The following is a 19,295-nucleotide window of genomic DNA, read 5'->3' as shown; positions in this document are numbered from 1 at the left end:
CTTTGCTATCAGCTCGGCTATGTTTGGTTCCGTTTTGGACAACCCAACCCTTATATCTTGAATCACATCCAGTATTGTAGGATTGTAATATTAACAAAGTCACATTATTAATCACAAACAGTTTAAAAACCACGACCGTACAGCCCACATTGGCAGCTCTAATTAGCACAAAAGTAACACTATATCGTCAAAATGCACAATTCAACTGAAAGTGTGGAATCACAGAAATGAAGAACTAATCGTAGCGTGTGCTGACGAGCGCAAACACGTTGGAATTAAGTTAGCATAATTCTTTCTTTTCTCAACACAATCAAGCCTATGTTCGGCATAATTATTATTATTGTGTTTGTTAAGCTTTGTTTGGAAAAAGGAAGTTGCCAGAAAATTTTATTGCACAAAACGTTTTCTTCTTCAGGAGGGTCGTGTTTATTTCTTTGTTAGGTGCTTCTCGGACCCAGAAAATTGTCTCGCGGAGTTTGAAAACCATTGATTTAAAGAAACAACTTTAAAATACATTTGTGATGTTTTGCTTAGATTAGTTTTGGTATTCAGATTTTGTGTATAACTCAAAATTTAGTAAAAAGCTGTACTTTTTATGTTATAAATATTATTTGTAATAGTTATGGAATTTTTAAACAATAAAGAACAATTTTAATTTTTAATGATGACTTCTTGCCCACAGTTTGACTTATAGAACCACAGGTTTTTGTTATTAATTGACTTAACAGTTGATTGTATGTTCCTGGACAAGTTTTCATTATGTTAAGTCTATTTTTCAGAAGAGGCGCCCAGGTTTGTTTTGTATTGCTGTTTAAGAAATTTCACGTTACGTTATGCTTTATATATATATATATTTGATTTTTTGTCTCTAGAGAACTTTTTCAACTTCATTTAATCGCCACCTTAGTGCAGAACCATTAACAATTTGTTCACAAGAAAATGGTATCAGAAAAATTGTGTTAAACAATCCAGCTAAAAGGTTTGTAGTTAAACAATCCACACAGCAATATTTTGTGATTTTATTGTACATATTGCTCTTTGTGGTGCAACTTGAACTACTGCAAAGGTTGGCATACTATAAAATACCTGCTTAATGTTTTGCAAGTTCCGCTTAAACTACTCTTAAAGTTTTGCAATTATCTTGAACAATTGTGTTTAACAGATATAAAAAAAAATTTAATGTTACAGTATTTGGTATAACAGAAAATTGGAGGCCGTCAACTACTTTGTATATACAGGGGCAAGTGTTATGGGTCTTTGAAGGTTCCAGTAAATAATGATTACAAAAACTAAAATAAGATTGATGAGATGCTAAACCAGAAACATGGCACCTGGCATTTAAAACCCGTCTGACCTTATTCCGACATAAACACTGCTTGTTACCGCTGTTTTCACAAAGTATCCAGTTGCCAAGCCATGTAATATAAAACAGGGGGCCCGGTAATGGAAGAATTATTATCAGTGAAACAACCTGCCAACAGAGAAGAAAAGAGGCATGTAAATTAATTTTTCTTTTGTGATTTTTTTGACAATCTTTCCTGTGTATCTCATTCACAAAGCAGTTAATAACCTGGTGACGATTCATTAGCTTCAAGTCAGTCTAGCACTTTTCACCGAAGGTCGCTCTGTTGAATGTTTTATTACCCTTAAAACTTAAAAAGGAACACTCGGCCTTTGCACCTTTGTGAAAGACAACATCATTGCATTTACAACAAAACATTAGTCAACATAACATGGTAACTTATAAAATGATAGTAAAAAAATTAAATTATAATTGTATTCTCACACAAAAATCATGGTATGACATAGGTTAGTTAGCTAAAGCAATAGGCAAGGGAAAAAAGGTAGCTTGCAAAAACTGAACATACATTTTAGTTGAGTAAGAATCTTGCACTTGCAATATATCGGCGATGGCTTATCGGTCTTCATTTTAACAGGCATTTCATATTTTTCAGCTATTTTAAATGAGTTGATAAAAACGAGACAAAATTGTTAATTTATGTCTTTATAAATTAGGCTGTCTGGCATCAACAGGTTTAACGGAAAATCACTTTATGTCTCTCTGAAAACTTTAGTACTGAATAGGGATTAGGGAATAGGGATGTACAAAGTAGAATATTGAATCTTTGGATTCTAATCCAAATGGGATTCCCATCCAATTCTGCCGTTTATTTTGGGTAATTGGAACCGATATAATTTAATGTTTAACACCGATGGTTGCGCCTAATTGTACATACGCTAATGGCAAGTTTATGTTAACTCTTATATTTTTTCAACACCAGGATTTTTTTAAATTAAGTTTATTGTGATGAAGCTTTGTGGTCTCATTTAAAAAATTTGCATTCCCCAAACCCAAACCAATATCGTTGATCCTTCCTTGTTTTTTCATAACGCTTTTACGTAGTGAGCCTTCTATAGCTCATGAAATAGTATTTTGGGCCGCCTTAAAAAAGTTGCCGACCACTGACTTAGGTAGGCAATAGTTAATTGATTTTTTTAGATATACGATCAATTTCTAGTATATCTGTTTTTGTAATAATATCTTTAAGGATAAAAACGTTTTTTTTTGCCATGCCCTTTACAATCGGTAAATGTAACTGCAGATACAACCAAATTTGTTTATGCCTGTTTATATTGAGTACGACACTTTAACAACCTATGAAGGTAATTCATATGCAATTCCACACCGTTTTATGCGCAATTAAAATTTACATAACATTCTGACGTTATTGCGCAATGGGCATAGAAGCTATTGCGCAATTGTTTTTGGGTTGGTTGTCCCATAACACCCCCCTTTGATAATGTCACGCTATGTTTCTGGATATATATGTTTATGCTAATTTTTTCCCGTTGCTTTTGTTTTTTGCCTTTTTCTTGTTAGTATCATTTACTATTCATATATATATAGATAAATATTTCTGTTAGGAATGCTTTGTCCTATGCCTTAATGGAGAGTTTAAAAGACAACATTCTGCGTGGAGTACGTGAACAAGATCTCCGTGTTATAGTTATATCGGCCAATGGACCAGTTTTTTCTTCCGGCCATGACCTCCAGGAGTTGGTAATTTATTTCTATGGTGGTAATTGATAAATTTTATCATAAATGCTTTTTAGGTTTTGTAAAAGAAACACATTTTTGTGCTTAATAAGTGATTTTGTTGATTAAAACTTATATCTGTTGTTTGTTAGTTGTCTGGTAGTTATGTACTGCTGATTGTCCAGTCACATTTTTTGTGATTAGATGCAAAAAAACAAGCGATCAGACCATGCCAACATATTCCGATTGTGTAGTGATGTTATGGAACTGATTCAAGACATCCCAGTTCCTGTTATTTGTGAAGTTGGGGCTCTAGCAACTGCTGCAGGTTGTCAACTTGTGGCCAGTTGTGATATATCGGTGGCTTCCACAAAGGCTACTTTTTGTACACCTGGGTAATTAAATCACAGATTTTTAGGTCTACTTTCAGTTAAAATCATTAGTTGTAATGACAATTTTTCTTTAGAAATATAATGCACATTATTAATAAAACACATTCGATTTTAGTGAGCATTTTAAAGAAGTTTTGTTGGCACAGACTATCATTAAAGTCATTATTTATTTTTATTTGTAATATTCTTAAAAATTTGAATGTTGGTCTTTGCGCAAGATAACCATTTTTGAATTTTAAAAACCCTGCATGTTTTTAAAAGGACAATTTATGAATTATATCACAGGTTTTCTCAAGCAAATGATTTTTATAAAAATCTTTGTGTTCATTCATTGTTTTGTGTTTAGGTCGCTCTGAAAAGCAGCTATTTGCACTTTACTGTACAAACAAATAAATTATTGTTATCTATCTTTTTAACCTGTGGTATATTTTCGCTGTTAACTAGGGTAAACATTGGTTTATTTTGTTCCACACCTGCTGTTGCATTGGGAAGAGCTGTACCAAGAAAACTGGCTTTAGACATGTTGCTAACTGGCAAATTGATTGATGCTCAAGGTAAATTTGGATAGATTATTTTGTATGATCTTTCTATTTAAAGGAATACAGTTTGATGTTTTATAATTCTGTATATATATATTTATCCTATTGTTTGTTTATTTTTATAATTTGATGTACCCTAAATTTGCAGAAGCTTTATCAAATGGATTGGTTAGTCGAGTGGTAGAACATGATAAGCTCAGCGAAGAGGTTTTGGGAATTGCTGAAACTATTTGCTCAAAGAGTCGATCAGTTCTTGCTATGGGAAAATCTACGTTTTACCGTCAAATAGTGAAGGACAGAAATTCAGCATATCAGTAAGTACAGTAAAGCATGAAAAAATCACTTTATTAACATATTTCCTTACTTTGTTTTTCTCACTGTTGAAAATTTTATCGCTATGTGTTGCTGCCACTAGTTAACCAATTTATTTATTTAACACATTTGAATTACTATATGACCATAATCATAGGTGACAAACTTTCAACATTGGACGGCGTTTTTTAACGAGAACAAAATGCTTACAAAGCAGAACAGCTGTTTGGAAACCGAATTTGTACTTCAGCTTATTATTATTGAAACAAAGCGTTGTGTCTCCAGTAATTTAGGAGAACAATTTGTTCTTTACATAAGCGTAACTTGGTCTTGTCATTTCAGCATTTCGGTTTTTATATTTGCAGGCGAACGCTTTCGCAGATGATACTTCCCCTTGCTGTAATTCAAGAAAGTAATGCACAATGTGAATTAACCAACATTTTGTTACTATTTTGCATTATAGCAGTCTAGTTGTCTTGCATGTAACTTGGCTGAATGCCAGGGCTATTTGACAACCTGAAAAACATCCAGGGCCTAAAAAAGCGCTCTGCATACTAGGGTTGGCAAGCCTGTCAATTGACCGCACTTTATTTAACCGGCCAAATACTCATATTGGATTCGTAAATGTTGTAAATTTTTTAAGGGTTTATTTAAGATATAAGTTTTTAATAATACTGTTTAATAATACTTTTTTAAAGAATTAAAATATAAAATTGTAGGGTTAACCTGATGCAAACACATCTTCTGTGGTAATAACTAAGTGTTTGTTATAGCAAAGTAGATTTATTTTGTTTAGTTTAAAATAAATGCATGTATATGATGAATCGCGTTTGCCATAAAAGAAAACACTAGTTGGCTACTTAGAAATTTAGAAGAACCAAATCCTTTGACTTCAGTGGACCCTGGTGATGGTTTAGAAATTTCAGATAGTGGCAAAAGTTGTGACGAAGAGTAAAAATATTTTTTACTGATGCATTTACTTGTTGTTAAATTTCGTTAACAAACTTGATGGCTTAACTTGGTGGTTGTAGTAATGGTAAAAATCACTACAATACTGCTATAGTATTGCTTCCAAAATGGGCATGGTTTTGCAAAGATTCTTATTAATGTTCAAAAAATAATTGTTTTTGTTTTACAAACCATTGTACTTGAGCCAAAACGTTCATATATTTATTTAAAGGTGCAATCAAGATTTATTTTAAACTTCAATTGCATTTTGATAATGTGTATAGTATATATTTGACCAATATTTGACCTATTTGACGAGTATTTGACTGGTCAATTGACCGGATTTTATTTGACTGGTCAAATGCCCAACCGTACTGCATACTGAAGTTAAGGTGCCTAGGAGCATAATAATCTTATATAGTGTAACAGCAATCAACTGTGGTAACCTGTAAAAACCTTTGCATAAAACATTTTCCTTAAAAATTTTAGAGATGCTTCTAACATCATGGTTGAAAATCTAAGCTTGCATGATGGACGAGAAGGAATCACAGCTTTTCTTGCAAAAACAAAACCTAAGTGGAATCACAGCCTTGATTAGCATTTATTATGTTTTTGTTGGCTTATATTAATTTATACAAAACAAAATCATTGTAAGTGTTACTTTTCATAATTGTGTCATCATGGCTCACAATTGTGTTAAATGTTTTTAATTAAACATTTATTGTTTTGTTGAACTGAGTAAAAGAGTTCACCAGCAATGATACAAGTTGGCAATTACTAAGAAGTTCAGTCCCTAAAGTTAAAATGCTCTGTTTGCCTAACGAATGCATACACTTTGCCATATTTAGGCGATAAACAAGGCAATTAAGAAGGAAAATACTAAAGTCAGCCAAGTGCGCAAATATTTTTTTGACATTAAGAAATACCAAAGTGTGATGCAAAAGTACAACCTGTGGGTGCACATGTCTACTTTTCTTACTCTGACGTTGTTATCTAGATAGCTGTTTTTTAATGAACCTGTGTGCAAACAGGCTCCAAACCAGTTTCATTACGCTCCAAACCAGTTTCATTATACAAGGTCCAAAAAATCACATTTATTGGGTCAATTTAAAAAATATTATAGACCTATAACAGAGATTCGCATATATTGCTGGAAATAACGGCATTTATAGTCAATTTTATTACAAATTGTTTGCCGGGGTTGTGTCAGATGGCATAGTATTCATAGTGTCGTAAGGCTAAATAGATATTTTTGGGGAATTGTGTAGTTAAAAATATCAAAAGTATAATTTAAAGAAAGGAGCATGCCCTGGTACCCCCTGGATCTACTCTTGCAAATATCATACTTGTCTTTTGTTTATGTTTGTGAAATCAACATACTTTGTTTTTTGTTTATTTTTTAACTGGATTTGTGACTATTGTGATTGTCTGTTTTAGTTACTATAGAGTACTTAGGTGCTTCCAGTCAAAGTAAAACTGCAAACACACAACAATTTTATGATCGAAATCAAGTACTTTTCAAAATAATAAACAAGCTATATCCCTAGCACTACCCCTTTCAGAAAAAAAACAACTTGGTTTGTACTTATGTAAGTTTTCGAAATAACACAACACAAACAATTCAACCCAATTGTGGTCCTAAAATACCTAAATATTCCCTCTTACATGATTTGAATAATATACGAGATCGAGTATGTGTGAAAACACCCACAAGGTTTTTTTAGTGAAATGGATTTGACATAGATTTTAAAATTAATTTTTTATTGATGAGATTAATTTTTTGCATTAATTTGTTCGGTTTTCTGGCAGATTCTTTGTTCGACATAGTCACCAAGTCGCCAGCATTCTGCCATACTGGATTGGTGTTTCCACTATGCTATGAAAGAAGACAACACATTACATGCTACACAACTTCAAGCCAAATTTAATTTATTGTCCATAACAAAGCTACATTTAATAACATATTTTAAAAGGATAAGAATTTTGTCGGTATAAAATGCATTTGTAAAAATATTTGCAGCCTACAAAGATACATTTTGTACTTTTGTTGGGATTTGAATACTTCACCCTTAGATTGATAAACTTAAATTAAGGTTTCATTTAAGTTAAATTAAAACATTTTTTTAAATTTTCTCAATACGCAAACCTCCAGCCAAATGTAGGCTAATTGAAAAACGCAATTCTTATTATAAACACTAGTGAGGCGAAAAAAATTGTTTCAATCTCATTTAATTAAAATTGCCTGCATTGCTTATACCAGTCCTTTGCAACCATTTTTGGAATGGTACACCCTTTTTACGTTTACTTAAAACATATACACCCCAGTCCACCTAATACACCGAATCTGTAGTAATCCTAATCGGAACAAGGATAATCCGGGCTGCAAGTATAGGAAATCAATAGCATATCTTTATACAAATACAAAATTTCATTACTCATTTAATGCAAGCGTTGCTGATATTCAATTTTTTCAGTCAGTTGTGCGAACCGAGGCAGTAGGCTTGGTTGTGCATGCTCCCATCATGAACAGATAAACATCCTTGACAAAATTTCTTTTTTGATTTTAATTTTAACACGAGCAAAAAATCTTTGCTCGCAAAGATATGTCGTGGGCATGCGACAAGGATGGAAATTGCGTTTTCACTGAGATTTCGGTATTTATAAATGTTGAGAAGGGATACCAAAAATTCCATCCTATCTGTTAGAAATTAGTGCAGTTCTAAGGAAAAAATTCTACGACAATTAGGTCATCTAAGGGCAGAAAAGTCTTACTTTTAGACCTATAGTTCGTGGCAATGCACAATTGGATAAATTGAAAATATTCGCTGAAAGTGTTCAGTTCTTAAAAGATAAGAAAATATGAGATAGAATTAATAATACTCGACCTACCTGAACTCAAACGCTAAAATTTAATAATTATTAGAACGCTGGGGAAAAAGCCCAAACTCTGGGGGCAGAAGATGTCACACATTGATGTACTGGGGACCTAAAGCGTTTATGCAATTAGGAAATCAACGCACAATATTTAAGTTAGGGTGCTGCTGGTTATCGTTTGGGTTCGTATTATTAAACTTCATCTTCTTGTGCGGATTTGTTAAGTCAAATTAGTTGTTTAAGATCTAAAAGTCAGACTTTTTGATCATTCGGATGCCCTAATTGTCGTAGACCTTTTTGCTTAGAACTGCACTAAGTTCACTCTGCATTTCCAAATATGATCGCAGTTTGATAAGTTTACTGGTTAAGTAGCGCAAGTTACTCTTCCAAATACGGCCCACAGAACCGAAAAAATGTGGCCCGTGGTGTGCTTTGTTTTTTTACCTGCACCACAAACATTCAGTTGCAGGATTTTGAAATTGCTTCAGGGCATCGTTGCAACCATATTTTGCTCTTGTCCAGGGTGGGCAATTATTTTTATCCGCGGGCCGCATGAGAAACATAAAATGTTATGGCTGGCCGGGTCAAAAATGGTTCTGAAATACACGCAATATGTCGTCAGAAAGCTAACGAATTTGTTATATTACGTTTGGAGTTATGCGAATATGTGCAATTTAAGATGAATTTAAAGAAGGAAACAAGACGACGCGCGAAACGCGAAAAAATTTCGACTATGTTTGTTTTAAAATGCAAAGTTTAATTTAAATTAAGACGGTAACGTGAAGAATTAAGAACAGACAAAAATAGTACATTGGTTGATATATTGGCGTTTATCAAGTTGTGGGGCGCTTTGACTCAAAAGGCAAGCTTCAAATAAAAAAAAAATTATAACAAAACTTCTAATGGTATTTTTTTTGCTTTTTAAAGCTTGAAGTTACCGATGTGTTACTTGCGGTACAACGGCCATATTGCAAATACGATATAAATCGTGAGAAACACACAACATGGCATAAACTAAATTAGGTTAACAAAATATAATTTTTTTAGTTTACAAAACGTTTGGTATTTCGCTCATATTTTAAAGACAGAATACTTTCGATGCGCTAAAAATATATAGGCCTAAGTATTTAGGCTAAGTTTGTTCATCTTTTATTGGGGAGAGTGCTTCAGCAGAGGACTCTATTTGTCTGTAAAGTTGCAAAAAAAATACGAGAAAGTCAGAAAAGATTCGCGCTAAGCGCGAAAACAATTTCCGTTTTAGTATTTTGAAAAATAGTATTTGAAAAATACTAAAAATCGAATTTGGTGTGGTCGTGACAAGATGCGTCCCTGGAAAAGTGTTTACGATCAGGCCCGGATCTAGGATTTTAGTTTGGGGAGGGTCATGAATTTTTTCAGATATGACGTCACAAAAGTATGCGTGACGTCATAATTCAGGTATAAATAACATCGGCAGGCCGAATAAACTAACTCCTGCAAAATAACGCGAAAAACAGACATTTTCAAAGCACGAAAAAGTAATAAGGTTAGCCTCTATACAGTTGGCCTGTTTCCCAGTGTGACCCGATATGAAGCACATCCCTAAAGGACGCTACCATGTCTATTGTCTACACATCTCGCTTTTTCCCGAAAAGGCGAGAGCAACCGCACATGCCACCGAAAAAGCGCCGAGGCCACGTCGCAATAAAACCATAGCGTAATTGTCTGCTGCCGTCAGCTGTGGTTCTTTCATGACACTTGTCTCAATTTTTAAGTTACTGTATTTGGTTTTTGCCAAATAAGGTTGCTGAAATGAGCAAAACTCTACGCAGAGTTAATCCTAACCTTGGATAGGTTATTCAAATCCTTACACAAGGGTCTTTGTGTAGTAGTCGCGGGCCAAAACCAAACTCAGAAAGGTCTCTGCGGGCCGCACAACATGTGTTAAATGAGATTTTGTGTTATTACAACTTTATAACAATTGTGAATCAGGTGGGCCTCCGATTTTTTTGCACTTTTTGTTTATAATTACTTTTAAGGAGGCAGTAAAGTCTCGGCGCAAATTCGATAAAAATAGTCCACACCACACGTCGTCATTCCCCCTACTACAGGGGTTCCCAACCTGTGGAACCCTGCATTCACAACTTTATATTTTGTTTACGTAAAATAATTTTCCCCGAAGCCCATTCTTATTGTTACGTAACTATTCCTGTTGTTTCGAAACAATGCGATCTTTAAAATACAGGCCATGTGAATTGTCGACAAGGAGCATAGTTAGGCCTACCATATGTCCTCTTTTAGGAGGATTTGTCCTTTTTTTTTAAGAAAACTGAATGGTCCTCCGAGGACGCTTAAAAGTGTCCAAATGTCCTCTTTTTCGCATTTCGAGTTAGTTCCTTATAGCCATGAAACATGCTGAATTGCTGGTTTAAAACAGGTTTTCCAACAAATTGCCCTAATGTTTTTTAACAAATTGCCCCGCAAAATTGTACTTTAGCGCCAATTCAACCTATTTTTTTCGCGCTTCGCGCGACCGACAACAGACTTGACTATTTTCAAGTTGTCTTAGTGATATTTAATTGAAAATGCCGAATTACTTTTCATGGGGTTTACGAAAACATTAGCAAATTTTTGGGGGTGCAAGGCATAGGAAAATTTCCAAAAAGGGGCGCGGCTGAAAGAAGGTTAAGAAACACTGGTCTATTTTATTGCATGCCGGTGGTTCTCAGCAGATGCTTTCATTTTTCTTTATTATTCTCTAAATTTAGACAACCATAAAACAAAATAAGCTATAAATTATAATGCTGAAGAGGAAAACTTTGTTTACTGATGAGCTTCGTAAGAACTATCCTTGTTTCAGAAAAGGACGTAATAATTTCGAAGCTGAATGCTTTACTTGTGGATATGGCACGTTTTTCTCAAACGTAACAACTCTACTTTCTTTTTTCTTGCAGGCAAAAAATGTCCTCGTTTTGGATGCTGAAAATATGGTAGCCCTCAGCAGTTGCTTTGTAAAGCGTATTTTTTATGTCAAATAATTGCTCTTGATAGATATCATCTCCTGTTTTATAGCTTAAGCTACAAAAAGCGTTGAATAATGCTAGTTTTATGCTAAAAATGAAATATCGCAATTGCTATCAGATAGCTAGTCATCGGCCTATTGTCACGCGGCGTTATCTGGTACACCCCTGTACACCCTTTTCTGGTACACTAAAAAAATTGTGTGGTACACCCTGGGGTGTACGATACACCTGGTTGAAAAGCACTGGCTTATACGTATGTAATTCAGTGGCCTATCTTTACTAAAGGATGTTTCACCCTTAAAAAGTTTAATCATCCGCAAAATGAGCATTCTAGGCACACGCCATGAACTTGCCTCTCCAGTGAACATTTTAAATTCATTTTAAAAAGTTAAAGATAGGTAATTTTCAACAAATAGCAAGTCAAGGTCCCTATTCCAATTTATTGCCAAAGTCGATTGATTAACAGAAATATTTATGTCCAAATCAAGTCATCTGAAAAGAGTAAAAGTTAGTTGAACTGAAAGTGATGTCCCGTCCAACTTGTGGTTTTCTTTATTATTAATTTTACCTTTTTTTTTAAATATTGCCTGTAAGTATAATACAAAAGGATTTGCCTTAAGAATAAACATCATAATAATAATTCGATTATTTGAATAGTGTATAATAACATTTATCCGTGTCCATTTGAGCGATTGGATTTCAGCATTCTGGGCAGGGTTAAATTATTTTGTTTATGCTGTCTAGCATTTTAAATAAATTGGTTATTTATTTAATATTAGGAATTAAAAGTCTTAATTTTTGTAGAAAGTTTATTAGTGTTAGTTGTGAAATAAAGAAAAGCACATATTTGAAAGAAGAAGAATTAGAACAGTTAAGTAAAGAAAACATATCCAGCAACATTAGTTGCATTTTTAGTGCTTTGCTTCTTTAGAAGGTAAATCATAGGTAACAGTAAACGATTTACAATGGGCGAAAACACTGACAAATGGAACTTCAAGTAAATGCATTCAAAACTAGGTAATTAGTAATTACACACGATTACGCCTCAATTTGTTAATGAGATATTTTAGATTTCGGTTAGATCCAGAAAAAGTTTTTGTAGGTAAGTTGGTGTTTGGTGTAGACTTTATTCTGTCACATATGTCAGGGCAGGATTGAGCTGGCTTCATCTTGCTTTTACTACCACCAGATTTTGGTTTAAGGTTGAAAACCTTGGTTGTAAATGTTGAGCTACGACTATGTTTTGGCTTTTCATCAACTTTGTTGATTTGTTCATCAGTAGAATTTAAGAAAACTGATTTTTGCCTGAGAAAAAAGTATTATAAGTATAACATTAAAGCAATTACAAGCATTACTTCTTATTACAAGAATTACTCTGTAAACTAAACAAATTTATTTAGTAAGGTAATAAGCTCTTCCATGAGAGGTAATTAAACTCTTAGACTTTCGGAAAGGCTATAATTGACATTGGAATCAATACAAACAATACATTAAAACAGAAAGGCGTACCCAATTTGGTGTTTATTATATCTCAAATCTGCTTGTGGTAAAACACAATGAGGTGTTGGTTTTCTTCCAATTGACATTGACTTCATGACATCAACTGATTTAGAACGGACCAAGTTGTGGTTTTGTGAGATATGATCCACAGCTGGAAAATAGCTGTATTGAATAAATGACCCTTCTTCATTTCCATCAGCATACCTGCAAACAAATTTTGTTAATTAAAATATATCTAGGTTTTAGTGTGGGTTTTTGCTTTTTTTAAATGAAATTGTGAGGTTTACCTGATGAGTGGTTTCTCCAGGTTGCAAATTTTCTTTTCAACTTGATATTTTAGGTCATCTGGAGTTTTCATTACCTAATCATAATTGTGTATAATATTATTATTTATCAAACCTTTTTTAAGTTGGCAGAAAAAGGCTACTTAAAATAATATTGAAAGGTGCACTAAAAAGCATTGATATTCACCTGCATGTGATGGTCTATTAAAAAGGTGACTAGGCGCATAGCAAGTAGTTCATCCAAATATACCTCCTCAAAGCAAGAAAGAATGTGACGAGAAAAAGTGTGAAGCAAAAAAATTCTGGTTGGCATATGAGGGTTTAGATTAGTAAGGTGAGGGTTTACTGAGACCTTGGCCATAAGCCGCAGTAGTAAATGAAGTTTTCTTCTGTTTGCAGGTGGCAATAACAAAAGACTGTACTGTAATGTTATAATTGCTGTTTGTGTTGTTTCAGGTCGCAGTAGACATATGATGTTGGTAAAGAGTTCGTAGAGACCGAAGGTAAGGAGGGGGTCACTTAAAGAGTGCGACTCTAGCTCAGCACAAATGTTAGCTTCTGGGTATTGTTTTGACTTGTTTTTTTTAGATGCGTTGTTGTTCATGTTGGAGGTGCGACAGTAATACTCGCATACAGCTTTAAAAACATCATTTTCAAATCCTGGATAACACGGCAAGCCTAAAAAGATAAACGTAAATATGTTATTATTACTAGTTTTAGTAACTTAATTTTATTGTATATTCTCAAGAAAGCTAAATTGATACTTCACAGAATTACTTACCAGTATCTTTACTATTAGGCCAGTTTGCAAGACATGTCATAGCACTAAGTGTCCAATAAGGCAGGTCCTCATCAATTGGCACTTGTACAACACCGGACTTTCCCACATTTAATGCATTGTGTTTAATCCATTTACCTAAACACAAAAAACCTGGATTAAAATGGTTCATTGTGTTAGCTTCAAGGTAAACAAAGACAAGTGCATTGTCTATTTGTCTAACCTTAAAAGGCTGCTAAATAAAAGAACTTGCCATTATAATTGTTTGTGTGTTTAAACAATTAGTTGATTTTATCTAATTGTTTAATCACACAAATATATTTAAACTTAAAATGGATTAAGATTCTTATGCACTAACCATTAATATCTTGTGCTAAAACCAACTCATTGAGTGTTTCTAATTTTAAGATTTTCTTTATGTTCTGTTTGACAACATCGCTCCAAGTATTGTTGATTTCTTCTTCCGTGAGCACCTTAGCTGTAACTTTACATTGTGGGACTTGATGTAATGGACAATGCTTGTCAACTGAAGAATTGCTGCTTGTTGATTTGCAATCTAAATAATAAAGTGGTTGTTAAATAAATGTTTAAAGCAAAAACTAAAAAATGTACCAAATGTCAATTATCGACAGTACATAGTAGTAGGTGTTAAACAAACCTTCATTATTTTTCTTAGGTGGACTGCTATCCTTTCTGATTTTCTGTTCCTTGTAGTACTTGCTCTTTCTTTTCACTTTATCTTTTTGTTGCATAATATTATTATTCACTACTCCAAGTGGATTTCTCTTGGTACCATCCTGATTAAGTGTAGACTTAGCAGAAGATGGAAATCTAAAATAAAATTTATATATAAACAAAGGTGTTTTGACAGGAAGTTTTGGCAACAGTTCCTTGGTGTCGTTTATAAAGGAATTTCATATAACTATAATGTTGTAAAAGTAACCTGAATAAATGGTTGTCATCATTCACAGATTCTGTTCCCCATTTTCCTTGAATATCTTCAATAACGTGATTTTTAAGGAACTTGCGCAGCAGCTGGGTGGTCTTTAAACAAAATTTTTTAAAAATATTATTTGTTTGAATCATACATGATAAACATTATGTATTATTACCGTATTGTAACGCCATTAAAATACAAACTGCTGTGTTTTCCCATGAGACTAGAATACATGCTTTCATTAACCTTAATTATGTATTAATAGCCTTATGTTAATAAAATAAATCACCATGCCGGCGTAAGCAAATAACATCAATCTTACCTGGATTCTCGTAACTTCGCTGCCGATATTGTGGTTGTTTTTTAGTAGCTTGAGCAAGAAATCGATAGCTTCATTTGCCGTAAAACATTCGTTGTGCATTTTTAAATGCCTTCTGTGTCGCCGAGTAGGCATACCGCTACGAAAGTGTTCCACTATTTCGTTCCAAAGCTTCGTGGCGCGGTAGGGACCTGGCGTTATCTTCTTGTCGCATTGTGGCTTTGGTATTGCTGGTGTCGAACATATACGCTTTTCAGGCATTGTTTTAGTTTTTGCGACTAACGTAAACCTTTGTTATAATAATAAATTGTTACTTGGAAAAATGTTCAAGCACTTGCAATGCAGAAACGTTTTGATGCTCGTCCCTCCTTAGCCTTTTTGCAGATTTTTAAATGTGCAATCATAAACAAAACTTTATTAGGAGCTCGCTAAACTTAAACTCATTAAAAGCGAAAAACTTGAATGTACGACTTGCGTCAACCTTTTAAAGGTTCTAAACAGCATCTGATCTGATAAAATTACGGAAAGAGATTTATCAACAACCAAACATCTATCTTTCTTTTTTTTACCCTCTATCTTTATTCAAAGTATCAAAGGTTTCTTTTTATTGTTTAACGTACCGCTGTCTATTGTCTAATTGATATCATACAACGGCGAAAAGTGCCTATCGTAATCCACAACACGTGCAATCAAGGTGCTTGGTCCAATAATATGACGTTACACCGTCGGGCCCCTAACCACTTTCCTGCTGGGTAGTATCGTTTAAATGACGCACAAAAACACGATTTTAGCCACTTAGCTGGATCAGCAAACTAGTTTAAAAACGCCGCTCTTAAACCTGAGTGGCTGCTTGGCGCGCCCCGTTCCCTTTCTCTCCTGCTTACCCCTTTTGTTCTCATGCGTTCTCTCTTTTGCCGAAATTCTCGGTGTGCAGCTTGCTGAAAGATTGCGCACGTGCGTTATCTCTAGTTCAAACTGCGCTTGATTGTACGGCTTTTACTTGAACACCTTAAAACAACTGAACAATAACTAAATCTTTTTGTTCGCTTTAAAACAAATCACGAAGCGCGTAAGGGTAATCCATTATACCAGATGGGGAGAATGCGAAATTGTGGACGACCTATTTACACAAATGATGTAATTAGAGCCGTTAACATCTCCTGTTTATAAGCAAGTTGATCTCGTGTTTGTCTTGTCGAACTATGTTTTAACTTATATACCGTACAGAGTTTAAAACCCATTCTACTGCGTTTGATGCCCAACGAATAATTATTATCTCTACAGTTAACCTATTCGTTTAGTTGGCAAACCAACAGCCTTCTTGAACTATTAGCTTTTTACTCTTGATTTTTGCTTCAGGGATACGTTGTAAAACTGATACTATTTCAGGTTTCAATGGTTCTCTTATAAGGTGCACCAGAAACGCGATTTTAGATACTTCCTCTCAAAGCAAATACAGCCCTGTCTAGCGTAAACACGCCGAATGCACTTGTAGCGAACAGCGGGACCGCGGCCACTCCGCCAGTCGTGTCTCTGCATAACAAAGGGCCGGCATATCAGACCGTCAACACAGATTTGATGACAGGCGCCGATGACCATTATCGGTTAATTAGGTCTTCTGGTTGCCGACACCGCGTGCTGTGGGGATGCAGACTATCGCCGCGCCAAACGAATTATTAAAATCCGCTTTGAAAGTACTGCTTCCCAAGCGGATTATGCGCACGATTATAGGCCTTTCTTCACTTATTTCCCTGGTTTTCATTTCGACTCATTGATTAAGTCTGTTAATCGTATTTTCCCTTTATATGTTACTTTTAAACCTTAAAAGGGTCGAGAATTTATTATACCATATTCGCTGAAGAAAACAGTTTAGTTTGAATTCCTTTGTTAACTTGGGATCAGAGTAGTCCTACGTTGTCGCAATTTTTCTACATTATTTGTGTCTACTTTAACTGCACTTTTTATAAAAAAAATGTTTTCAAACAGCAACATTTTATCGATTGTTTTTGTTTCAAGGATATTATTTATCTTAAATGCTTACAATTTTGTCCACGGTTAACACGAGAAAGAAACTGGAAAATATGTAAGCTCTTGCCAAAAAAGTTGTAACATACAAAACATAAGAACATGTTTCACTTCCTTTCTATGTAGATAGTAAACTTCCCAATGTCAATAAACAATCTAACGAGGATTCCCCAGTGTTCCCTGCTTTGGCGATTAGTTCCATGTTTTATATTTACTTTCTGTTATCACTTGCACTTAAATTGCAACCTGGCTCTCTGCGTGCTCTTTTACGAGAGGAAACAGCGATAAGACACTATTACACTACATTTTCCAAACAAACAAAGGGAAATTGCAATTAGCACCGAAAGCAAATAGCATGTTAACCCCGATGTTTCGGAAAGTGCTGTTTCACCTTGAGAAAATAATTCTAAAAGAAAAATATCTGCAAACAAGCTTAATTTTTAGTCCACAGAAAAACGTAGGGCCCGCATACAATTTTTTAAAAATTGGTGTCTTAAAATATTTTTACATAGCAACACATTGACGCTTTGAGTTGTCACGAATTTGTGCTAAATTGTTATTGATGGCCTTCCTATACAACACTCTTTAGTTTCTTATCGTTTACACTGTTCCCGGTTCTTAAGTTATTCCATCGGTAAAACGTTAAAGCTTTTTAATTGAGGCTTTCTACACAACATAGTTTCCAGTTGTTTAGCTTTACTCGATTTTAATTAAAATTCTCAAAAAGACTGTCGATCGGCTTAAATTATTGGTCAAGTTTTTTTATATACTTCATACAAATCTTGGTTTAAAAATATTTTGTATGATTCAATTATCACGTAGCAACATAACGTTTGTTTTGTTAGGATTAGTGTGGCCTGCTTTGATATATAGGCGATACAAACTATTTTTGTAGTCGGATCGCAAATATGCTAAATCAGTTCACAATTTTGGGAATCATTTTTTGCAATAAAATATACTTGCTTGAATAGAGACTTCGTACGATATGAGGTGAATAAACTCACCGAAATTGCCGCATGATTAATGCAATTTATTACTAGGAGTAACACACCAGTGTTTGTAAATGTTTTAATTTAACGCGAATTCTCCCTTGAACAATAAATTTTAGCAATTTCTAATTACACCCTTGTCAAATTACTTACTGCTGTGTGCGAAGTTAAAACTATATTTAACACGCGTTTTATAACACTAAAGCTCCTAACTGTTACTGCAGAGATTTAATTATATTCATTTATTAGGGAGGTGATTGCAGAACGACAATCTCACCGTGAACTAACCAATAATTATCGACATTCTATAACAGACATATAACTTTAAACTGACTCATCCTAACTAACAGCATATACAAGAACCACACGAAAATGTGAAAACTTTTAGTGACAGCAGCGAAAGTTGTTTAACTGTTTTGCAGTTGAGCAAAAAAACATATGTGTGGGTAAGTGGCAAGATTAACACTGTATAGGAATTATGTACAATTAGAGCTCTTTCACGACGCGTTACATGCAGACGCAATTCGCACCTTTCGTTGTATTTGACTTTGTTTTCTTGCAATCTCGACTTAACATTTGTTTCAGCACTTCTGCAGACGTTCTTCTCCTTATGAAAATTTGGCACTACTTTACGTTTTAACACAACAAAATATTTGTTGGATGATATAAACTAGGCTTTTGTGGAATGCTTTGACCATTACAGTTGAACAAAATCCGAAGTGGCATTCCATTTAGAAGGCATAATGTGTTATATAGACAAATCTTGCTTTCTTCGTTTTTCTAATTAGCTAATTTTAAAGGAGATAAACTGGCAGAAAATACATTTATTTCGCCGTAACCAAAAAGAGCAAGCTTTTTTATGATGTAGGAACAGATTGCGCGTATAACCACAATTTATAGCTAAACTCGTGTTTCTTATCATTTAGGCTTTTTAGGGTTTATATATCAACCAAACAAAGCTTGAATCTATTAGACCGAAGGAAATTCGCCATTTAGAAGTTTTAAATGCGAAATTTGCGAAGGATTATGTAAAACTTCATGTCATGTCAGTTTCTCACATTGTCCATGTGATATAACTTTAAATAAAGTTCAAATCAGTTGTGTTACACCAAGGCATGTGCGTTTAAACGCAAAATTATTCAATTGAGAACTGTAGGGGAGATAGTCATCTAATCGTAGCGCCTGACACCCGGCCATCCTGGCTTGTTTTTAAGGGTAGAAATAAATATTCAGGCAAAAACCTTTATCGAACGAAGCCTAAAATATGAAATTTACAGGACAGAAATTCGAACTGGCGCCTCCAGGAAGACTACGGTCTCAACGCAGCTCTTCGAACCACTCGGTAATAATATCCTGCTC

The 19,295-nt window shown here is 34.3% G+C and overlaps 2 protein-coding genes across 3 annotated transcripts; one reads left to right on the top strand and one right to left on the bottom strand.

Annotated features, from left to right (window-relative positions):
* Positions 1–680: 680 nt before the first annotated feature.
* Positions 681–7,607, top strand: LOC146136582 (enoyl-CoA hydratase domain-containing protein 3, mitochondrial-like). Of its 2 annotated transcripts, none has more exons than XM_083395310.1 (7): positions 681–792; positions 873–979; positions 2,926–3,061; positions 3,242–3,432; positions 3,874–3,983; positions 4,117–4,282; positions 7,038–7,607. In XM_083395310.1, exons 1-7 carry the CDS (start codon positions 760–762, stop codon positions 7,108–7,110), a joined length of 816 nt encoding a protein of 271 aa, XP_083251436.1. In that variant the 5' UTR covers positions 681–759; the 3' UTR covers positions 7,111–7,607. The 2 variants fall into 2 exon arrangements, with proteins under 2 accessions (XP_083251436.1, XP_083251435.1); XM_083395309.1 differs by lacking the exon at positions 7,038–7,607 and adding an exon at positions 5,718–6,777.
* A 4,406-nt stretch (positions 7,608–12,013) lies between these two features.
* Positions 12,014–15,185, bottom strand: LOC146136581 (DEP domain-containing protein 1B-like). The gene is made up of 9 exons (XM_083395486.1): positions 14,926–15,185; positions 14,610–14,710; positions 14,325–14,497; positions 14,025–14,222; positions 13,670–13,804; positions 13,076–13,566; positions 12,892–12,965; positions 12,614–12,808; positions 12,014–12,409 (listed from the first exon to the last, which is right to left on the bottom strand). Exons 1-9 carry the CDS (start codon positions 15,181–15,183, stop codon positions 12,133–12,135), a joined length of 1,902 nt encoding a protein of 633 aa, XP_083251612.1. The 5' UTR covers positions 15,184–15,185; the 3' UTR covers positions 12,014–12,132.
* Between the last annotated feature and the right edge of the window lie 4,110 nt (positions 15,186–19,295).

The sequence above is a fragment of the Ascidiella aspersa genome, chromosome 8 (genome assembly GCF_963924565.1).
Source record: "Ascidiella aspersa chromosome 8, kaAscAspe10.2, whole genome shotgun sequence".
Classification (NCBI taxonomy): Eukaryota; Metazoa; Chordata; class Ascidiacea; order Phlebobranchia; family Ascidiidae; genus Ascidiella; species Ascidiella aspersa.
Note: the sequence above shows the minus strand (reverse complement) of the source record. Positions and strands in the feature narration are given on the sequence as shown.

What these genes read in the sequence shown, in the direction of transcription:
- LOC146136582 (XM_083395309.1), top strand. Translation starts at nt 760, where the DNA reads ATGTTAAGTCTATTTTTCAGAAGAGGCGCCCAG. An exon ending in TTAAACAATCCAGCTAAAAG is followed by an intron (nt 980 to 2,925) that starts GTTTGTAGTTAA and finishes TATTTCTGTTAG; the next exon opens with GAATGCTTTGTCCTATGCCT. An exon ending in GCCATGACCTCCAGGAGTTG is followed by an intron (nt 3,062 to 3,241) that starts GTAATTTATTTC and finishes TTTTGTGATTAG; the next exon opens with ATGCAAAAAAACAAGCGATC.
- LOC146136581 (XM_083395486.1), bottom strand. Translation starts at nt 15,183, where the DNA reads ATGCCTGAAAAGCGTATATGTTCGACACCAGCAATACCAAAGCCACAA. An exon ending in GATGACAACCATTTATTCAG is followed by an intron (nt 14,498 to 14,609) that starts GTTACTTTTACA and finishes ATTTTATTTTAG; the next exon opens with ATTTCCATCTTCTGCTAAGT. An exon ending in TTTAGCACAAGATATTAATG is followed by an intron (nt 13,805 to 14,024) that starts GTTAGTGCATAA and finishes TTTTGTGTTTAG; the next exon opens with GTAAATGGATTAAACACAAT.